Source organism: Gymnoscopelus microlampas (assembly GCF_963454915.1).
Source record: "Gymnoscopelus microlampas genome assembly, chromosome: 19".
In the NCBI taxonomy this organism is placed as follows: Eukaryota; Metazoa; Chordata; class Actinopteri; order Myctophiformes; family Myctophidae; genus Gymnoscopelus; species Gymnoscopelus microlampas.
Window position 1 is genome coordinate 12,069,241 of NC_139956.1, and position 22,546 is coordinate 12,091,786.

Below are 22,546 nucleotides of genomic sequence, written 5' to 3' on the forward strand. Positions count from 1 at the left end.
ATAGATTATTAATCGATGATTGTATTAAATTATTGATTAGCAGTATTTTTTTTAAATACTTGATTAAATCAGTTTGTTTGATTAACTGTTGCACCCCTATTTGTAAGTGCAGGATAATGATTGGTATTTACAGGATGCCCCCCCATCTGATCCACCATTTATTTGAAAAGTTGATACGTGGATAGAGGGATACTTGACGTGATCATTTTGCAAAGCCACAACAACGCCACCCACTGGGAATGTTTTGCTGGCAGAGAGAGCAGCTCTGAAATAGCCTTGAGCGCTCAGGAATGTAGAATATGATGTTGTCACAGTGGCTGTGCTCCTCCCCTCTCCTCCTCCTCCTCCTCCTCCTCCTCGTCCTCTGCTCTCCTGTCCTGTCCTGTGCCTGTGTGTCCATTCTGTCTGCTCGCTCAGGCTTGGGGGAAATAGCCCTTTGTCTGGCCTCGGCCACAAGAGACAATATCCAACCCAGGAATGTAACCTCTGAACCTTACATGACACTCACGCTGGAACGCACAGAGACCACTACACACACACACACGAGCGCACACACTCACACACACACACGCACGCACGCACGCACGCACGCACGCACGCACGCACGCACGCACGCACGCACGCACGCACGCACGCACGCACGCACGCACGCACGCACGCACGCACGCACACACACACACACACACACACACACACACACACACACACACACACACACACACACACACACCATACTAAAGCAAAGAGTGCACAAGGAATGGTGTAGCCTCACAGGAACGCAAATTATTCCACGGCACCCCTGGAATGTCGTCATGGGGCTCATGGCACCCTGGGGTGCCGCGGCAACCACTTTGAGAAACCATGATCTAGCGCCGCGCACGCACGAATACACACACACACAGACACACACACACACACACACAGACACACACACACACACACACACACACACACACACACACACACACACACACACACACACCATGCCGTTTCCCTCTCAGTGACATCTTTGTCATCTGTCAGCGTGTGCCCCCGCATCACCTTGTTGTCATTCGCTCTCCCGTCAGGCTGCTTCACTGCTGCCATTATTTCATCTTCTGTTCTCTGCCTCTTCCCCTCCTCTGTCACCACAACCTGTCACTCCTTTGCCTGTCCTCCACTTTCTCTCTCAGGCACGGCTCCATTGTTATCTTCCCATCATCACTCACTCACTCACTCACTCACTCACTCACTCACTTTCTCTCTCTCTCTCTCTCTCTCTCTCTCTCTCTCTCTCTCTGCCCGCAGGGGGCCATCATTATCCATGAAGTTTATGAAGAAGGGGCAGCCTCCAAAGATGGCAGACTGTGGGCCGGAGACCAAATCCTAGAGGTATGGTATGCCACGAGTCTTGTCAACGTCGCACTTGACCGACGCGCAACAAGCTCACAACGTGTCACAGTGAACACCCTTAGTTTAGAGGACGACACTTTAGTGGCTATTTGTTGGTGTCGAGTTCACTCGAACGCCCTTCAATGAGCACAAACTTTAGCTCTTTTTTTGTTTGTCTTGCAAAAGTACTTTTCATCTCAGTGTCACTTGAGAGGTCGAAGGGCCAACGCCACAAAACAATGTGGCAGTAAAAGGAGGAGTTACGACACGTCCGAAACACAAGCTCTAATTAGGAATGGCCTTGTAGAACAGTGGTTCTCAAACCTTTTCATGTCCCCATAAGAGACGATGTATGGTGTTAAACATTTTCAAAATGGTATTTTTTTCCCCCAACTTTTTCAAAAAATAGCACATCTACAATAAGGCCAAAGTATAAAATAGAGCTAAAGTGGTAAAACTAGTGTTTAAATGCTATATTAAATCATTTTGCTGGGGGCCTCCTGGAACCCCTTCAATGACCCCTGGAGGTCCCTGGACTCCACTTTGAGAACCACTGGTGTAGATAATTTATCAGTACTGCATATCGTCGCTGTTGGGCGAAATATCTCCATATATGTCCTTTCCATAAATGAATGCCCTACTTCATCATAGAAGAGTGTTGCACACAAGTAATGAAAATAGCAGATCTACAAGATGCGACATGTTTTTTTGTGATCACGTTTTTATTACTCTCCGCTAGGAGAGTATTGTTATCACCGCGTTTTCACTTTCTAAACATGACACGCCGATTGGTCAAGCCTCACGTGACACGTGAAATACTGTGATCTGATTGGCTAGTGACGTATAGTGGTCTATATATACATGGTGTCATTTTGAAAGTGTCTCCGCCACTTTCAAAATGAAGTAAGACAGGAACCATCACGAAATGGCTGAGAAATGGTGGATACTGTAACAATTATATATAGGATACATAATTGGACAGATAGGACAGATAGGACAGACAGGACGGATAGGACACTTATACAGACAGGAGGGATAGGACACTTACACAGACAGGACGGAAGAGGACACTTACACAGACAGGACGGATAGGACACTTACACAGACAGGACGGAAGAGGACACTTACACAGACAGGACGGATAGGACACTTACACAGACAGGACAGATAGCGGCCTATAAATACATGTGTCACTTTGAAAGAGTCATAAGCCAGATTCCATAAGCCAGATTCCAATACCGAAAATCCGGCCACTCGCTCACTCCCATCCAGTCCATACGGTGACCGAGTGGGAGACACGTGACAATACTGTGAAATACTGTGATCTGATTGGCTACACAGACAGGAGGGATAGGACACTTATACAGACAGGACGGATAGGACACTTATACAGATAGAACATTCCCAACATTCCCAACACAAGTCTTCTGGCGGAGAGTTGTGCTCCGAGGAGCACTTTTTCTAGTTTTATTTTATTTTCACATAGCTGGAGGTTTGGACAAGCATGTCAGCTGCACAGTACTACAGCCATTTGACAATTCCTATACACATTTCAACTGCCCAACAAGGGGTTCTTATTTGTCCCTTCAGTTTTTAAGAAATCCCCTTCCCTACCCTCACCCTAAATGGCCCACAGGTTGAACAGCATAGACAGGAAAAATAAATACAAATACAACAAAGGTACAAACCTATTGAAATAAAATAAAGAGAGAAAAAAAGAGAAATAAAATGATAATAATAATCATAACAGTGAATGTATATAATGCTAATAACATGATTTAAGTTTATCCAGTGCTTTGGATAAGATGTCAAGCATGTTTTCTTTTGCCCCATTGGTACGAGCTATAGAGCGTTCCAAAGAGATCATGTCCATTAGTGCGAGGAATCGAGGATCCATTGTGAAACTTCAAGTGTACGGGGAGGTTTCCATCTTAGGACCAACAGCTTCTTTGCAGCTGTCAGCCCCAAGAGCAAGTGTCTTCTTTGTGGTTTTGTCAACCACATCGCTGAATCATCGTTCGACGTTAAAATATTAGGCAAGAGAGGCGACGCGTTGTGAGCTTCTAGATCTGCTATTTTCACTATTTTAAAATGTTTTTAAAATCATCTTAAAAAAAGGAACGGTTATGGACATACAAGGTTTCCACCCGACAGCAACAATATAAAAACAGAAGAATCACTGGGGATGAGGCACAGTGACAGGGACATAACGTAGGACTAGGACCAGTGGTGGAAAGTAACTAAGTACATCATGCTCCAGTACTGTACTTAAAATCTGAGTACTACTGTACTTCAAATATCCTCAGATCCTCAAATAATCATCAGCCTCTGAGTGACACTCTGCCAAGGAGTTGAGCTCAATGTGAGATCGCCCTCCTTCTGACCTCCGGCTTTCTGAAGAGAGGGAGGGGCGGGGTGGGGCCAGAGTGTTAGTTATGGTCGCTCAATCAATGGACCCGAGTTCACACTCTCTCTCTCTCACTCACACACACACGCAGGCACGCACACGCAGGCACGCACACGCACACACATACACGCACGCACGCACACACGCACACACAGGTTTGATTACTATACTTGTTAGGACTTCAACATTTTTGGAAGGTGATTTTATGAATGAATGAAACTCTAGACTAGCCCTAAAGCCTAATATAGTCAAACTACAAGCTCACAACGCGTCACAGTGTGAGCTTGTAGATCTGCTATTTTCGGTGCCGTGCGCAACACCCTATTATAAATCGGGCATGACCCCAACCCTGACCCTTAAACATAACCTCTAAATGTATAATCCTAACCCCTAACCATCACCTGAATCTCTTCCTAATTGTAAGCCTAACTCCCTACATCTAACAATCATAAAATAACCATTTCTCTTGGTTAAGACCATGCAGGAAAATTGCCCTCACAATGTCTAATATTCAAATTTTACTATACTTGTGGAGACATTTGTCCCTCACAAGTATAGTGATTACACACACACACACACACACACACACACACACACACACACACACACACACACACACACACACACACACACACACACACACACACACACACACACACACACACACACACACACCCTTATGACTTAAAAGTGCCCCCTGCCATTCACTGGTGGCCCACAGCCAAGCTGTAGTATTCATGCGATAGGGTCAAAGAGGTATAGATGGGGGGGAATCACTAACGGCCACCCATTCTGCATGCACAGCAGAACCAATGTCATTAGCAGGCCATTCTCTCCTCTATGGGAAAGAAACACTTTGTGTCCACGGTTAAATGTAATGGGTTATTTCCCCCCTTTAATGTTCTCAGGCCAAACACTGGCCAGCCAGAGGTTCTCACACATTATGTGGGAGGGGCTACTCCCTCTGTGAATAAAATAAATAAATAAACAGGTTCTTAAACAGTTTTTTCTTGGAATAAAATATGCAAACACTCTTTAAATGGCTCACAAGCTCACAACGTGTCACATCGTGATGTGCTGTGAGCATGTAGATCTGCTATTTTTGCTATTTTAAATAATCCTTTCTTTTCTTATTTTAAAACAAATCAGCCTAAAATTGAGTCCCTAGGGTTCATTTTTTAAATTTTAATTAAAATGTTAAATTGCGATATTATCAAACAGTCTGATATCAAAATCAGTCAGTCTACATTTGCCAAAAGGAATGCATGTTTTAAAATCAGTCTAGTAGTCTCTCAAGCTGATTTATTTTCTCATGTTTCCAGTGCTTCTGATGTACAGAAGTACAGTTAGGCGGAACATTAGAAAAATGTGTGGGCCATCAGTCTGACCAGAAGCAGGGATAAAACAAATCCGCACCGGTGATCAAAATTAACCCATTCAATTCGGGAACGCAGCTGTGTCATTTTAGATTTCTTGGCTATTCAAAAATAGCAGATATACAAGCTCATAGCGCGACACTGCGGCCAAATACAATGATATGTGTTTCAAAATGTATTTTCACCCCCATTTCAAAATATGTTCTTCCAGGGACCCCCCAGAAGCACAGATTGGAGTTAATTTTTTTTAAAACATACGCTTTAAAACATATGTACTGTATACATTCAAAGATTTGCACAAATCTTCCACAATAAAAAAAAAAATTCGGCGCCGCGCTATGAGCTTGTAGATCTGCTATTTTTGAATAGCCAAAGGAATGTTAAAATGACACAGATGCGTAGGCTATCAAAAGCAGAGGCATGGACCCCCCCCCCCCCATGCAATTCAACCCTGCTGTCCCGCATATACGCACCCCAACATGTCACTCTCCCTCCTCCTCCGCCTCCACAGGTGAACAGCATCGACCTGCGCGTGGCCACGCACGACGAGGCCATCAACGTGCTGCGCCAGACGCCGCAGAAGGTGCGTCTGACCGTGTACAGAGACGAGACCCAGTACAAGGAGGAGGACCTGTGGGACGCCTTCAACGTGGAGCTGCTCAAGAAGCCCGGACAAGGCCTGGGCTTCAGCATCGTGGGGAGAAGGTGAGGAACTTCAAAATGTCTCCCCACACCACTGTGCCACACAATGAGAATTACACTGGAGATATACAGTACAGAACACACTTAGTATTATCGTTGCTGTGAGGCAGAAACCTCTCATCTCCATATTTCAACTTTTTGTGTTTTTTCGTAAATGAATGCCCCTACTTGATCATACTACAGCGTCACACAAAACCATCAAAAGCATCAAAACTGGCAGATCCACAAGCTTGAATGTGTTATGTTGTTACTCACAATAGCATGCTTTTTAATAGGTAAAACATGTCTATGAGTAAAAGTTGAACCTGTTAGCCTATAGACTAGAGTATGCTACTTCAAAAAGGTTTTTTCAGGGGTGATTTTTAAACAGCCGTGTTTGGCTGTTTGGACATTGTCAGTTTCTTTTCTTGCTCAATGAAGACTAGAGAAGCTAGCGTTCTACATGACATTTGTCTGTGCCTTTCTTTTAATGCAGATCACGGAACCACAGGTAAACCAAAACCTGTAGAGGTTTAGAGACCCACGCTATTCTAGTCAGTGCACATACTGAGACATATCGGTGTTACCTAATACACCATTGGTTCTAACAGTGGGGTCCTTGGGGGGGGGTTCCAGGGGGTCCCCAGCAAACTATTAGAAAATAGCCGATTTAGCTCATAACGTGGTACATTGTGGTGCGTTGTGAGTTTGTAGATCTGCTATTTTCAAAGAATTTTAAGAACACAAATCTTGCACGGGGGTCTTTGGCGCTATATCTTTTGAGATGGATGTCCTTGGCCTGTCAGTCAATGCTGTCAGTCAGGTGTGTGTGTGTGTGTGTGTGTGTGTGTGTGTGTGTGTGTGTGTGTGTGTGTGTGTGTGTGTGTGTGTGTGTGTGTGTGTGTGTGTGTGTGTGTGTGTGTGTGTGTGTGTGTGTGTGTGTGTGTGTGTGTGTGTGTGTGTGTGTGTGTGTGTGTGTGTGTGTGTGAGAGCATTGTGGATGATGACGTGACCTCTAGGACAAGCCACCCACAGAGAAAAACTCAGAAATGGCCTATGGAGCCTCCATAGGGTGCGCGCTTGCGTGCACGCACACGCACGCACGCGCACACACACACACCACTGATCTTTTGTTTTTACATGTGTGTCTATATGTCTATCTGTCTTCCTGTCTTCACCCTAGTGTGTAATATATTTTGTGTGTCTGCTTTCATGCTGTTTGTTACAAATCATCGCTGTCAGGTAGAAACCTCATATCTCCATAATATATCAACTTTTTATGTTTTTTTCGTAAATGAATACCCTACTTCATCATACAACAGTGTCACACAAAAGTAGTGAAAATAGCAGATCTACAAACTCTGTGAGCTATGGCTATTTTCACTATTAAAGGTAGGGTAAGTGATATTTGTTTTTTGTTAAAAAGGTTAAAGTACTATATTCTGATTCATTGCTACTGAGCGGACAGAATATAGACAGAATATAGTACATTTTCAGGTTACTGAACAAACACTCTATAGCAATTAGTACTATCAGAATATAGAGCTATTTAACACTTATTTTAACCAAGGTAAATCACTTTCCCTACTTTTAACTTTAAAAAAAAATATATATATAATAATAGCAGAACCAGATGGAAACTGATGATGGGGCGACCTCGATGTGAATTAGCCAAAAGAAGAACAAGAAGGAATATATATATATATAAAAGGAACAGTTTTGAACATAGAAGGTTTCCGCCCGACAGCGACCTTGATGTTCGTGTGTGTCCCTCCTCACTCGCCCGTTGGACCGCGAGCGGCTCCGGCCCCGCGGGGGCTCCAGACAGAATGTCTTTCCAGTGGTGATTGAAGGGTACATTTTGGACAGCAATAGGTAGCTTAGCTTCTAACCTGGCTCTTAACCCTGGTCCCTGTCATAGTAAATCACAAAACGGTTTGCTACACAAGCGGAAAAAACAACTGCTAACACTCTGGGGTGGAAAAGGACAGCATAGAGAGAAAACTCTAAAAACCCTTGGCTAAAAGTGAACGCGAAAGCTAGCAGTTAGTGGTGAGGAGCTTGTGAATGTGACAGCCAAGTGCATCTGGCCAGGGGGATCGAGCTATCAGGTTGCTTAATCACAGCTTTGACTCATGCTTACGTGGAGATTGGCACCTGAGAAATGCAGAGTCCACAATAGTTGTGTACACTTGGACAAATTCATAGGCTAACCGTTTCTCATGTCGTCCTGTCGTCATGAGTTATACGTTTCCATTAAGCGGCCGCTGGTTTCACCAACTTGACATGCCTTTGTTTGGAAATATGAAATTATATTTATTTCTGTACTAAACTAAACTGCAAGCACAGGTTCCCAGATTCAAATGGATAATAATGATACGTTTTTAATTGCTATAAAAACTTTATTTTTATAGCACCTTTCATGACATAAATGCAGCTCAAAGTGCTTTACAAGGTGAAAGTTAAATGAAGCAAAAAGGTTGCTTTTTTACAGAAAAAGCAACACATTTCAACAACAAAGCAGAAAAAACAACATTGAAACAATTTATAACAATGGCATAAAAATAAAGGCAGGAAGATAATAATAATAGTAATGGATAGTTTTATAGTCCGCTAGTTAGATATCCATTTTCAAAGCTGAGCTACCAGAGGGGAGCTAAAATGATCCTATGATAGTATGAGAAACATTATGTTCCCAGTGGCTTTTTGTAAAGATAAATATAGAAGGAAAAAAAAACAATTTGAGGATGGAATAGTCTGAAATGAAACGAAAGTAACGTTTTTAATTACATACTGCGTAGCGTTTTCCAACAAAACCATTAAACTATTTGTTCTTGTAATGTCTGCTTTCTAATTTGCTGTGGTCATACTGTACCCTTCATATGTTTCCATGGGTGTAATTACGCAGCGCGTGGGCAGGCTCCTCGGAGATGTTTTTGCCGATGACAGGTCCTGACATTGACGACAGAGTCTAAATGTCGGTGTTTTCAATTACACAGAGCCTTGAGCTCAAGTAGTGGGGTTAAAAGTATTTCATCCTCCCTCCACTCCATTGGGTTCCTATGGCGGCAAGACTGAGTTTCCCTCTAATCTCTCTGTATCGCAAAGTCGAAAGGGATCAAAATGTTTCCCGACCACTGAAATCACTGTTTATCGTAAATTCAAACATCTAGTGCGGTACCCATTGTCAGAGTACTACTACTTAGTGCGGTAGTGCGGTACCCATTCATAGTATTTGGTGGCCAGTCTGCGATGGCAGTCATGTATGACGCACCATCGTGGGAGGTGGGAGAATCTGTGTCCATATATGGACAATGGACACAGATTTAAGCATATTTTACTATTGCGATGATATCGTTAATCACAATTATTTTGGCCACAATAATCTGGAGATGCAATGTTCATATCCGAATTAGGCTAATCCTTGTGGATGACCCGTGTTGCACGTAACTTGGGGCAGCACTTCTGGCGAGGGGTTAAGTTTGAGTGTATTCTTTTCATTTGACCTGTTTATTTTGTGTATATGTCTGTTTGTTTTTTTGGGGGAAAAGGAAGCAATCCATGTATATGAACAGAAATGTATAATCCTATCCTGTGCTTCACAATAAAAAAACATTTGAAACAGAAATGTTCATATCCCATATTATTCCCATGTCAGGAATGACACAGGAGTGTTTGTGTCGGACATCGTGAAGGGGGGCCTGGTGGACAGCGATGGCAGACTGATGCAGGGAGACCAGATCCTGTCCGTCAACGGTGAGGACGTCAGCGCAGCCACTCAGGAGGCTGTGGCCGCGCTTCTCAAGGTATACATCCACCCCCCACCGCGCACTTCACCGCTGCCATGGTGGAGGGCACTGATGCACTCTGGAATTGCCCGCAGACACTTGACACAAAATTGACAAAATATGCACACATCTTACTGGTGAAATTGTTATTTATATGCTTGTGTAGTTGTCAAATGTACCCTAATTTTAAACGGTGTACTATGCACTTAGATGGTTAAATACAAGGAGAAATGCTGCTTTAAGAAGTTAGGTTTCAGAACAGGCACACACTCTTAAGACGTTTTAGTAATGCCCAGAATATATGTTTGCGCTCGACAATAAGTTAGTTGCACCTTTTATTGTCTCTATAAAGTGGCTGAAACAGTGTGTGTAAAAATGTGTGTGTTGTTACAGTGCTGTATGGGGCCTATACACATGGAGTTGGGCAGGTTCAAAGCCGGACCCTTTCACTCGGAGAGAAGAACATCTCAGTGCAGTCAGGTAACCACCCGTCTTCCATTTAACCAGTTCCTAAAACCCTTATAGTTTGTTGACCGGGGCCCTCCAGGGCTCTATACTTGGCCCCCATACTTAATCCGCTCTACGACAAATATCGTCGCTGAAAATAGCAGATCTATGAGCTCACAATGCATCGCGTTGCGACGAGTTGTGAGCTCGTAGATAGGCTATTTTCGCACAATGTTCGCCCATTATGTCATGCCCAGAAAAGGGATGATAGGCTTTATGTGGTTAAATACAGTGTGCTTATTATGTTTTTATTTATGTATTTATTTATTTGTTTGTTTGTTTAACCTTTATTTACCCAGGGTAGGTTTGCTGAGCACGAATGCTCTTTTTCAGCAAGGCCCTGCTCATGTGTCACAGGTCTTACACATAAAGACAGGAAAATAGATATCAATGCTGACTTTCTTTCCTCAGATGAGTGAGACGGGCAGCGGTAAGGTGGGCCCTCATTCACGCTCTGAATCCGGCGGTCTTCAAGGTGAAGGCCTTGACAAGCGAAGCAGAAGTCAGGAATGTAAGCATTTTTATTTTGTCTAGCGCTAAGCGAACAGACCATTTTTTGCTGTCTTTCTTGATTCATCCTAACCAAAAGAACCCATAGAGCCCTATTAAAAGGTGCCGTCCAGGGCTGGGTGATATGACTTCAAATCAATGCCTCGATTACGATTATTGACAAAAATATATAGTGAAAATAGCTGATCTACAAGCTCAGATGTAAGCGTGTAGATCAGCTATTCTCACTATTTCTGTACAACAAAGTATAATACAGGGTTAAGTGGTTAATCGGATTAATCGATTTACTTCATTATAAAAAAGCAGATTTGTTGATATATAAGAAATGTGATCATAGAACCAGAGTCCTAACACATCGTATCCCCACCAGATACGATCTAGGAAGGAGACATGCTGATGTTTTTCCTGTGTTTTCTTCACCACAGCTCTGGAGCGGCAGGACGTCAGAGCAGTAGAGTTCACTAAAGGCCCCACTGACTCTCTGGGCATCAGCATAGCGGGCGGAGTGGGCAGCCCTCTGGGCGATGTGCCCATCTTCATCGCCATGATGAACCCCACTGGCCTGGCCGCCCACACCCAGCAGCTAAAGGTAGTGCTTCATAGTGGAGCAGAAGTGTAAATCTTTGAATATATATTTACATTTTTAACTCAAATCTTTGCTTCTGGGGGTCCTTGAAACAAAATATTTTGAGATGGGGGGTCCGCGGACAAATACATATCATTTTGGGGGTCCTTGACATGAAGAAAGTTTGAGAAGACATTGTAGAATCCCCAGAAGCAAATATTTCAGTTAAAAAACATTTATATTCAAAGATTTGCCGACATTTTCAAGATTTTTCAAAAACAATAGCACATCTACAAGCTCGTAGCGCAGCACTCGCTTTGAGCTTGTACAGTATATCTGCTATTTTTTTAGATAATTGAGTGATAATTGAGTGATTGAGCATTAAAATAAACATGCTCTGAAAATGCACGCAGACTACCTCTCTGACCACTTAACACGGCCTGTGTTAAGTGGTTGGGGGGTGGGGGTGGGGTTGGCGGGGGGGTTGGGGGAGTTGAGTTACAGAGGAAAGGTGCACAAAGATTCCTTCTTCAGTGAGGTTTGTGGGGTCCCATTTCACCACTTTAACCGCAGAACCCTATTCTGGGGGAAACATTAGCCCAAAATAGCAGATCTACAAGTTCAGTACAGAGCTCAAGTTCAGTACAGAGTTTAAGTGGTTAATACCCAACCCGTCTTGGATCCTGGGTCTCTAATCTCTGAGTTCTCTTGGACATGCACTGCGTCATTCATAAAAATATGAGATCTAATCGGACCTCGTAATAAATTGTGCCCTTGAAGACCTCTACTTCAGACTTCAGACATATCGTCATTTCCTCTCTCAAGATTATTCTTTTACAGTACAAACAGAATAAAGAACTAAAAGACTAATATGCAAATAATGCCATCGTGGGATTTAATCTGATGACAGAATGTACAACTATTCCCACTCACTTTACTCATTCGGAGATCTACAAGCCCTCGGATAGGTCAAGAGCCCACAGCTTTTAGCCGTGACCTCTAGCCTGCAGTGAATGGACATGATAAAGTGACAATTGCAGCTCTTGTTTAAAGACAGACTGAGGAGGACAATGGCCGTAGCCATCTGGAACAATAAATCTCCCACTGTGTCACCCACAACATAAAACCTAAAAGAATAGAAGCCCTCACTGAAATGAACTCAACACACACAACACTGTTGGATTGTATATTCATGCTGCTTTATCTTTTCACAAGCAAACGAGAGCATAAGAACATAATGAAATAGCCTTAGTTGAATGCTGGCACGGCCCCAGTGTCTGTATAATGCAATGGCTTTATGACGTCGCGGCTATAGTGGCGGCCATTGTAGTCGTCCTGGTTGTGCTGCAGGATTCTTTCTGCCGTACGTGGAGTCTGTTGGAGATAAGAGCAATAGTGTGTGAGCAACATAGTTCCTGTTGCTCACTCACTATTGCTGTGTTGCTCACACACTATTGCTCAGTTCATTTTAAATTGTGACGTCTATCACAAAGCTGTGGCTTTTTAACTGAGCAATAGTGTGTGAGCAACGGTTCCTGTTGCTCACACACTATTGCTCAGTTAATTTTAAAATTGTGACGTCTATATCGCAAAGCTGTGGCTTTCTGTAGGCTTCAGGGCAGTCAAAATCACTTTTCTTTTTGTAAATAAATAACAAATAAACATTTGAAATCTAGAAGAATAAATGGCACCATAATGAGTTGTGTGATTTCTTTACAGGTGCTTATTATTATTTATTTTGGGGACAGCAGTATGACAAAACCTACATCCTTTTACACAATTTCTATAAACCCAATTGAAGTACTTCAGTTTCACATGTGGGGCTGGGTACTCATTTCGAGCCAGTTTTGTTATTGTCCATCTAATGGCTATTAATCCATTAAGACCGGGAAAAGCATCTGTGTCATTTTAAGATTTCATTGGCTATTAAAACATAGCAGATCTACAAGCTCATAGCACGGCACAGAGTGCCGCACTATGAGCTTGTAGATTTTTTTAAGGAACTTCTTTTAACTCATATCTTTGCTTCTGGGGGTCCCTGGAACAAAATATTTTGAGATGGGAGTCCGGGGCCAAATACATATAATTTTGGGGGTCCTTGACATGAAAAAGTTAGAGAACCACTGAAATTATAGCAACATGGGTTTTTTCATTTAGAAGACATTTGTAGAATCCTCAGAAGCAAAGATTTGAGTTACAAATGTTCGCTTCAAAAAATATATATTCAATATATGCACATATTTTCATGATTTTTCTAAAAGAATTGCAGATCTACAAGCTCATAGCGTGCCGCGCTATGAGCTTGTATATCTGCTATTTTTGAATAGCCCAAAGAAATCTAAACATGACACAGATGCGTTCCCGGTCTTAATGGTATAATTACTCATGTGAACAGGGACGGAAGCGGATCCATTTGTCAGTATGAATGTTCATCCCACTAGTGAGCCACTGCAGGTTTATGATTATGAAGCATGCACTGACGTGTTGTTGTTGTTGTGTCCTGTGTTCTCCAGATAGGCGACCGCATTGTGAGCATCTGTGGGACTCCAACCGATGCCATGAGCCACACACAGGCCGTCAACCTGCTGAAGAACGCTACCGGTACCATAGAGCTGCAGGTCTGTCCCAACAACACCCCTTCACGTCTCACACTCACACCTAATACAATTCACTTTATTGAGCACAACAGCGTTGAACCAAAGGGCTGTGTACAGCATTGGTTCTCAAAGTGGGGTACGGGGACCCCCAGGGGTACTTGAGGCGGTTCCAGGGGGTCCCCAGCTAAATGATGGATAGGAACCAAATGGACCCTTATGGTTCTGTAACTCTGAGAGTGTACAAATGGAACCAAATGGACCCTAACGGGTCCATTTGGTTCCATTTATACACTCTCAGAGTTAAATTAACATTGATTTTATAATATAAATTCGGGTCCCAGAGGTATAAATGCCATTAAATGGGGGTCCGTAGCCTAATGTATGTCAAACTAGGGGTCCTTGACGTTAAAATGGTTGAGAATCACTGCTAGAAAGCCGTATAAATATTCTCTTATTGGGGTCCCTGGCTTATCTTTTCAAATGGGGGTCCGCGGGCTAATAAGTGTCAATTTGGGGGTCCTTGACATGAAAAAGTTTGAGAACCACTGGTGTACAGTACAATACTAAAATAAGATTAAAAACAGAAGGGTAAAACCATGAGAAAAGGATAAAACACATGAAATAAATAAAACGTAAAAAGAGATAAACAACAGTGAAAAACACACTATAGACACATTGACTCTCGGAAACATAGCTCTGAGGCTGGGTTATAAGCCAAGGAGAACAAGTGACTATGCACACAGATTGGGCGCTCAGGTGGCACAGGGTTAGCCTGGCGTTGGCCATCCTGTTCACGTGGTTGGCCATCCTGTTCACAAATGTTCACAACGGTTCACAAATGTTCCCCACAGGGGAACACTTGTGAACCTTTGTGACTGAACAGGATGGCCGACGGCAGGTTAGCGCAGGAGGACAGTTCCTGCCCATCACCGCAGGAGTCGAGGGCACTGTTTGCCAAACAGTGGGCCGCGGGACCCATGTGTGGGTCGCGGAACCATTTCTGTGGGTCACAAATAAATATCCTTTTTTTCTTCATTTCCTACATAAAATAATATATATATTTTAAAAAATAAGGTTTCCATCTATTAAAAAATATATTCTAAAGACCTTCATCAATAAATAAATGGAAACAAATCTAAGACATTCCAAAAATAAATGTAATTCATTTTTTAAGAAGCAGTGAAACTAGCAGATCTACAAGCTCACAACGTGTCACATTGCGACGGCTATTTTAACTAGTTTGGGTCCCGGGGAGACATCAAATTTCTCTTTTGGGTCTCGAGCTAAAAGGTTGGGGGTGTTGTGGTCTGGCGGATGGAATCCTCCGCGGTGCATCCGGCTTGGCCGTGGGCCTCAAAAGAACACGGTTGGTTTGCGGGTGTGAAGCCGCCAAGCCGGGTAGGGAGGGTGTCAGGGTGATCTCTGCCACTGTACTAGTGGCTCTTACGAGTTGGTCAGGGTGCCTATTCACTGGGGATCTGAATAGCGCGTTCCTCCGCTTGCATTACGTCATCCTGGTGAAAGTCCTCGGTGTCGGGTGAAAAGAGGCCACCTTGACGTTACAGATAACAGACATGCGGTTGTCTGTAATCTCTCCTGTCTGTAGGGGCTAGCAGTGACATCAGCCTACCAGTAGCTTAAAGTAGCTAAGTACATTTACTTAAGTACTGTACTTAAGTACAATTTTGAGGTATTTTTACTTCGATGGAGTACTTCCAATTTCAAGCTCTATATATATTTCAAGCTCACAACGCATCACTAAGCGGCGCTTACTCAAGTAAATTTTGAATTCCGGACTTTTACTTGTAACAGAGTATTTCTACATTGCAGTATTGATACTTTTACTTAAGTAAAACATTTGAGTACTTCTTTCCACCACTGCGAAATTAAGAATCGGCATAATGACTAAAGCCTTATTTATACTTAGTTGAGTGCCATGCTCAGTAATGAGCAGATCTACAAGCTCACAACACATCACAAAAATGTGACGTGTTGTGAGCTTGTAGATATGCTATTTACCGCAGGCAACACCAGTGTTGGGTAGGGGGGAGGAGGGGGAGTGACACATTGTAACGCAAACATAGAGGAACAATGACACACATTATCATGTGAAGGAGTAGGTTATCTTTCACTTTATCAGTGCATTCAGGCTTTCACCTGAAAGACAACAGTTGAAGGCTTCCAGCACTCGACACTGACACCCCATAAAACTGGTCTATCTGCTCTCTTTAGCACAAAGACAGGAGTAAATCATCTACATGGCACACAGTGCACAATGCTTAACCACTTTGTATAGCAATGGGCTTTATCTGAACAATAAATCAAGGCCTGCAACGTTTGTAACAGAGCTGCATTGCACCAATAAACCCAGTGGTTCTCAGAGTGGGGTCCGGGGAGTCCCCAGACACCCCCAGGGGTCTTTGAGACTCAGAAGGGACCCAGCTAAATTATTGGTGATTAGGAACTAAATGAATGGACCTTTAGGGTACACTCTCAGGGTTAAATGAACAGAGGAATTTACAGTCTAGATTGGGGTCCCAGAGATGAAAATGGTATTCCATGGCCTAATGCAAGGGTTCCCAAACTTTTCTGGCCGTGACCCCCAAAATAATCATATTTGAACCGGACCCCCCCCCCCTCACAAGCACTTGGAATTGTAGTTGAGGCATACATTTAGTTTGACTCGGTTACACAGATAAATATTGTGAAGATTTGTGAAGATATATCTGATCTACAAGCTCATAGTACATCATTTGGGTCCCGAACCCTTGACATGACATGAAATGACATACAGTATCCTTGACATGAAGATGTTTGGGAACCACTGAACTAAACCATAATGTGTGTATGTAGGTGGTGGCAGGGGGTGACACCTCAGTGACGGGTCCCTCTCAGGACCACCTGGGTGCAGGCCTCACTCCAACCTGCATCTTCCAGGACGACCTCGGGTATGTGTGGCTTATTATTTCATCATCATCTGTCTATGATGTAAAAAACATGTTATCGCTCTAATGTCTGCCTGGCTGTCTGTCTGTCTGTCTGTACCCCAGTCCTACTCAGTATAAGATCATTATACGTTAATGTCTGTCTGTCTGTCTGTCTGTCTGTCTGTCTGTCTGTCTGTCTTCCCGCCACCCCTCCTCAGTACAAGACAATTATACCTCTAATGTCTGTCTGTCTGTCTGTCTGTCTGTCTGTCTGTCTGTCTGTCTGTCTGTCTGTCTGTCCCCTAGCCCTCCTCAGTACAAGACCATTACTCTGGACAGAGGACCAGACGGTCTTGGCTTCAGTATCGTGGGAGGGTATGGCAGCCCCCATGGAGACCTCCCCATCTATGTGAAAACCGTTTTCGGAAAGGTGAGAGAATGGCTTAACTTTATGTCAAATTCCTTGTGAGCTGTCAACCTAAAGTGGTCACATAAAGTTGTTTTGATTTGTCTGACTCATAATGCAATTCACACCAACAGTGGTAACGATTTGCCTCCAAGCATGTTTCCACTAAATGGGTGTAAATGGTGCATTTATATTATGCCTTTATCCAAAGCTCTTTACAATGTGCATGACATTCTCCCATACATACCCATACATTCTCACACCGACAGCAGTGTAGGAAACAATGCAAGGCACCAATCTGCTCATCGGGAGCAGTTAGGGGTTCAGTGTCTTGCTCAAGGACACTTCGACTACCTCCCGAGCCACTGCCACCCCGTTGTGTGTTCAAAACATCTGAAACATCCACGTCACCTTTGTGTGTACATTTAGTTCAGACCACAGTACAGTTCTGGTTGGTTGCCTTTTGTCTCACCTTTAAAAGCGGAGGCAAAAGAAGGTGAACTTTCCTCAACTTTTTTTGCACCACTTTTTGCCGGCTCCGTATTTTGTCTGGCTGCCACAGCGAGCTCGCTATGGAACAAAGTGCCATGTGCTGGACAAAAGCACAATCTTAAAGCTCCTCGCCATGGTCAATACGCGCGAACCCACGGTGCTCTCTAAGAATCCGGGAGCGGCATAATAGCGCCGTCGGTCTGCCTTCAGTGTAAGCAGGTCTGACAACAAGCCTTCGTCTCACCCCGCTGTCTCCATTCAAGCATTCCATCAGCATTCCTGTGATACCGTATCCTCCCTCTGTTCACCTGGCTACGCCCCCGCGCGCTCTATCAATCTGAATGAAGCTGAAAGGCTTCCGTAATGCGATGAAAGCAGAATCCCTTTATGATCTGGGGGAAAATACTTTGTAGGAGCGGCTCATAAATGGTGTTGTCTACTGTAATGAAGGCGACATCTTACAAGAGACGAGCGTGTGTGTGTGTGTGTGTGTGTGTGTGTGTGTGTGTGTGTGTGTGTGTGTGTGTGTGTGTGTGTGTGTGTGTGTGTGTGTGTGTGTGTGTGTGTGTGTGTGTGTGTGTGTGTGTGTGTGCTTGTATAACTCAAGTTGTTGTGAGGGCCAATGTCCCCACAAGTGTAGTAGATTATGAGAAATAGACATCATAAGGACCAAGAGAAATGGTTGTTTTAATGGTTTAACAATTTTCTTTTTAGGGTTATGCTTACGATTAGGAAAAGGTTCAGGTTGGGGTTGCAGTTAGGATTATGCATTTAGATGTTAGGTTTAGGAGTTGGGCTCAGAGTTATGCCTGATTTATACTGATTTGCATGCCGGCGTTGTGCAGTGGAAAATAGCCGATCTACAAGCTCATGCGCTGCAACACGTGGTGAGCTTGTAGATCGGCTATTTCCGGCTTTAGGGTTAAGGTTCAAAATGGCAACAACAAAAACTTGGTAAAATGGCATTGAATTGTAATACGTGTGTGTGTGTGTGTGTGTGTGTGTGTGTGTGTGTGTGTGTGTGTGTGTGTGTGTGTGTGTGTGTGTGTGTGTGTGTGTGTGTGTGTGTGTGTGTGTGTGTGTGTGTGTGTGTGTGTGTAGGGCGCGGCTTCAGAGGACGGCCGCCTGAAGCGGGGGGATCAGATCATGGCGGTGAACGGGCAGACCCTGGAGGGCGTGACCCACGAGGAGGCGGTGGGCATCCTGAAGAGAACCAAAGGAACCGTAACGCTCACTGTGCTGTCCTAGAGAACACCATGTACACTACACACACGCACACACACACACACACACACACACACACACACACACACACACACACACACACACACACACACACACACACACACACAATCACATGTTACTGCCTCCATTCATCACGCATATTTGAACACTCTGAAGATCACAACTTGCATCTGTAATCACTCTTGGCTAATGGTGTTAGACTCACTAGAGCAGCGCTTCTCAACCTTTTTCTGGATCAGGGCCCACTTGAACATCTTGAAAGCATTCGCGGCCCACCCGTCTGAACACTCTAAGTAGTGGTGGTGGGTGGGCCGCGTGGTGTGCATTTTCCGAGCATTTTTATTTTAATGATCAATCAATCGATTTTGTTTCCGCCTTGGATCGATGGAACTAATGTAGTATACTGTAGGTTCCTGTTTATCGGTATCACAATGAAAACACATTTTTCAAGGTTTTAACCCATTCAATCCGGGAACGCATCTGTGTCATTTCATTTCTTTGGCTATTCAAAAATGGAAGATATACAAGCTCTAAGCAAGGTCGCGCTATGAGCTTGTAGATCTGCTATTTTTGAAAATCATGAACATTTGTGTAAAGCTTTGAATATATATATTTTTAAAGCGAACATTTTTAACTCAAATCTTTGCTTCTGGTGATCCCTGGAACAAAGTCTTTTATAAATGTTTGGGTTAGGGTTAGGGTTTTAAAATATATGTCTACAAATCTACAAGCTCATTTACAAGCTCATAGCATGGCACTCGGTGCCGCGCTATGAGCTTGTAGATCTGCTATTTTTGAATAGCCAAAGAACTCTAAAATGACAGAGACGCGTTCCCGGATTGAATGGGTTAAAGAAAAAAAACACCAAGGCCTTTTTAATATTAATGTTATATTATCATTTAAATCTTTAGTGTTTTGCCAATTATTTGGGGGCCCACTTGCAATATCCTCACGACCCACCAATTGGCCCCAGCCCACAGGTTGAGAATCGCTGTGCTAGCACATGCAGTCTGTTGGCTGATGGTGTTAACCTCACCAGAGATTGCGTATGATCTCTGGAAACATGCACACTGAAAGCTGAACAACCATACACTGATATTTATATATATATATATTTTGTCATAGCTTTGAACACTGTGATTTATATAAAGTAGACTGAAGTAGAGCCATGTAGTTAAAGGGCTTATATCATGGCAAAGCATGGTGATATATCGTCACTGTCCGGCAGAAACCTTGTATCTCCATATTTCATGTTTTTATTTTTCTTCATAAACAATTAAAAGTAGTGAAAATACCCAATGTACAAGCATAGCACATCGCATCGCGATGCGTTGTGAGCTTGTTGATATTGTCACTATTGTCACTATTAAAAATAAGAAAGTGAAAGTGGTTAAGTGTGCCTGTGGGTTTTCTAAATATGGAACCAATGAAAAGTATTAATAAGGCTAAATAACTACATTGGATTTTTTTTTAATTACATTTCCTGCAAACGGTTTTGGAGATACTAGGTTCCCACCCAACAAAGACGATATGCATATGATCAAATAATTCTTGATATAGCTCTTGACGTAGTGTTTAAATTGTTATATAGTCTCAAATAGACTGTGAATAATTATGAAAAGAAGTTAGGAAAACAGAACCTTACATTCCATGGCTCTGGACCTAAGTATTCACTGGACACTGTGGCTCAGATATTTTATACTGCAGGTTCCTATGAATCCAATATACATGGACTATATTATTTTGATTGTTATTAGGATCGAGAGCTCTTGTACACAATAACAGATAATATCTCAGTTTCATATTATGAGCCTATTTTTTTCAATATTTTAATTGAGTGTCTAAAATAAATGTTTGGGGTGGCTTCCATAAAAATCAAGAGCGCAACGCAATGCTCTTGAGGCAATTAGCAGATGGCAGGATCTAGCTAATGGCTACATTAGCTGAAAAGAGAGCCATTCATCTTTTATGGTGTGCCACTCTGATTTGCCCCAGAAGGCCGATGCTGCTGTAACTGCTGTTTATTGTCTTTGATAGTGAAGGCACTGTTGTTTTTTAGTAAGGGTAGCCAAGAGACAATGAATAAGTTAAACCGCTGAATAGGGATGCACAGATACGGAAATCCAGGTCCGATACTGATTTTTAAAATAACAATTTGGTCGATAGCTGATACCGATACCAGTGTTTGTTTGTTTTTGTTTTATTCGTTCCCCCTTTTGTGCCAGGGAAACAAATCTTCATTATCAAAAAATAACCTAGTGGACGTCATCTGAATCTGCAGCTTGGTACGCTAAGCTTAAGCTTAAGCGGTGGCAGTCAACCAGGCAAATATATTTCGATACAGATATACCGCCGATGTATCGGTGCATCCCTATTCCCTACTGATAATATTTGGAAGTTGTGTTTAATTTAGAAGGGAATTTTGTGAAACTGTTGATGTGACTTGGTCCTTATTAGACCAAGAGGTGTGTTTTTGAGCACACACTCAGCTGTAAGAGGAGTGTGCAGGATATTTACTGAAATATAGTGCTGCTAAAGCAGATGTCATGAGCTATTATGTGACAGTATTTTGATTTCTGTCTTTCCTTTTTAAGTATTACCTAATGTGTTCACTTCATGCAACTGTGCAGAAAGCTAGAGGGAAATCTCATTGGAAAAATTGTTACTCACTACATATTACGTTTTCCTATATGGCAGTGGTTTCAAACTTTTTCAAGTGAAGGACCCCCAAATTATTATGTATTTGGACCCCCACCCGAAAATATTTTGTCAGGAACCCCCATAACATTTGTGTTGTGAAAATGTTTTAAAATTATTCCAAATTGTTCAAATTCAGTTCAAAGGTTTTTATTTTTTTTATTTTAATAACCTATGTTTAACATATGGTTAAAGTGGTTAAACTGATTTTGATGCTGTATCAACACATTTTTCTGGGGACCCCCTGAAAGCCCCCTCAAGGACCCCTGGCGGGTCCCCGGACCCCACTTTGAGAACCACTGCTAAATGGGTGATGTTATAGGCCCGAGTTCATCCTGGTCCATAGAGCCCTCTCTCTGTGTACACTATCTGAGGTGATAGCCTGATACTGGATGGTTTAGTTTTGAACAACAAAGGCTATGTCCTCGTTCTTATCACTGTACATGCGGTTCTAGTACTGTTCAACTGACAGTATTTGTTCACCCACTGAATTTAATAAAAGTGACCTTCAAACTTGATTAGTTGCTGAGTTCCACTCTTGTTCTTTTAAAATGTGTCGTTAAATGCGCTTTATCTGTAATTGACTCCACACAACACTTCTTATCTCAAACATGTTACGTGCGTACAACATCTGGAACATATACAGTAGCTCAGTACATAGGTCAATTCATTGCATGGATCTAAATACAGCATCCACATACAGTAAGAACATCTGATGACTATCTCATGACATATTACAATCAATTTAATTCACTTTATCATAACTTAAGATTTCATATTGTATGGTCTCTCTGTTATGCATCAACATGCTTCCCTCGTGTGTCTGCTGGATAACGAAACACAGCTTTTAGCCTCCTTTCCGGTTCTGAGGGCAAATGAGTCAGCACTGCGCTGCTCGCACGACTCTGTCCTGAGCCGTACTCCTGTTAACGGTTATCATTTGCGTGTCACGGTCATGGCCTCTGTCCCGGCCGTCT

At 42.9% G+C, this 22,546-nt stretch overlaps 1 protein-coding gene across 3 annotated transcripts in view; it reads left to right on the top strand.

Annotated features, from left to right (window-relative positions):
- The window catches only part of mpdz (multiple PDZ domain crumbs cell polarity complex component), a 103,933-nt gene extending 81,866 nt beyond the window's left edge, over nt 1-22,067 (top strand). For all 3 annotated transcript variants that reach the window (XM_084042677.1, XM_084042678.1, XM_084042679.1), the window contains 10 exons: nt 1,288-1,371; nt 5,666-5,859; nt 9,494-9,641; nt 10,017-10,103; nt 10,542-10,641; nt 11,066-11,229; nt 13,719-13,823; nt 16,656-16,750; nt 17,036-17,159; nt 18,729-22,067. In XM_084042677.1, the coding sequence (XP_083898803.1) occupies nt 1,288-1,371; nt 5,666-5,859; nt 9,494-9,641; nt 10,017-10,103; nt 10,542-10,641; nt 11,066-11,229; nt 13,719-13,823; nt 16,656-16,750; nt 17,036-17,159; nt 18,729-18,875 (1,248 nt within the window). In that variant the 3' untranslated portion in view covers nt 18,876-22,067. The remainder of the gene's footprint in view (nt 1-1,287; nt 1,372-5,665; nt 5,860-9,493; nt 9,642-10,016; nt 10,104-10,541; nt 10,642-11,065; nt 11,230-13,718; nt 13,824-16,655; nt 16,751-17,035; nt 17,160-18,728) is intronic.
- Nucleotides 22,068-22,546: the final 479 nt, after the last annotated feature.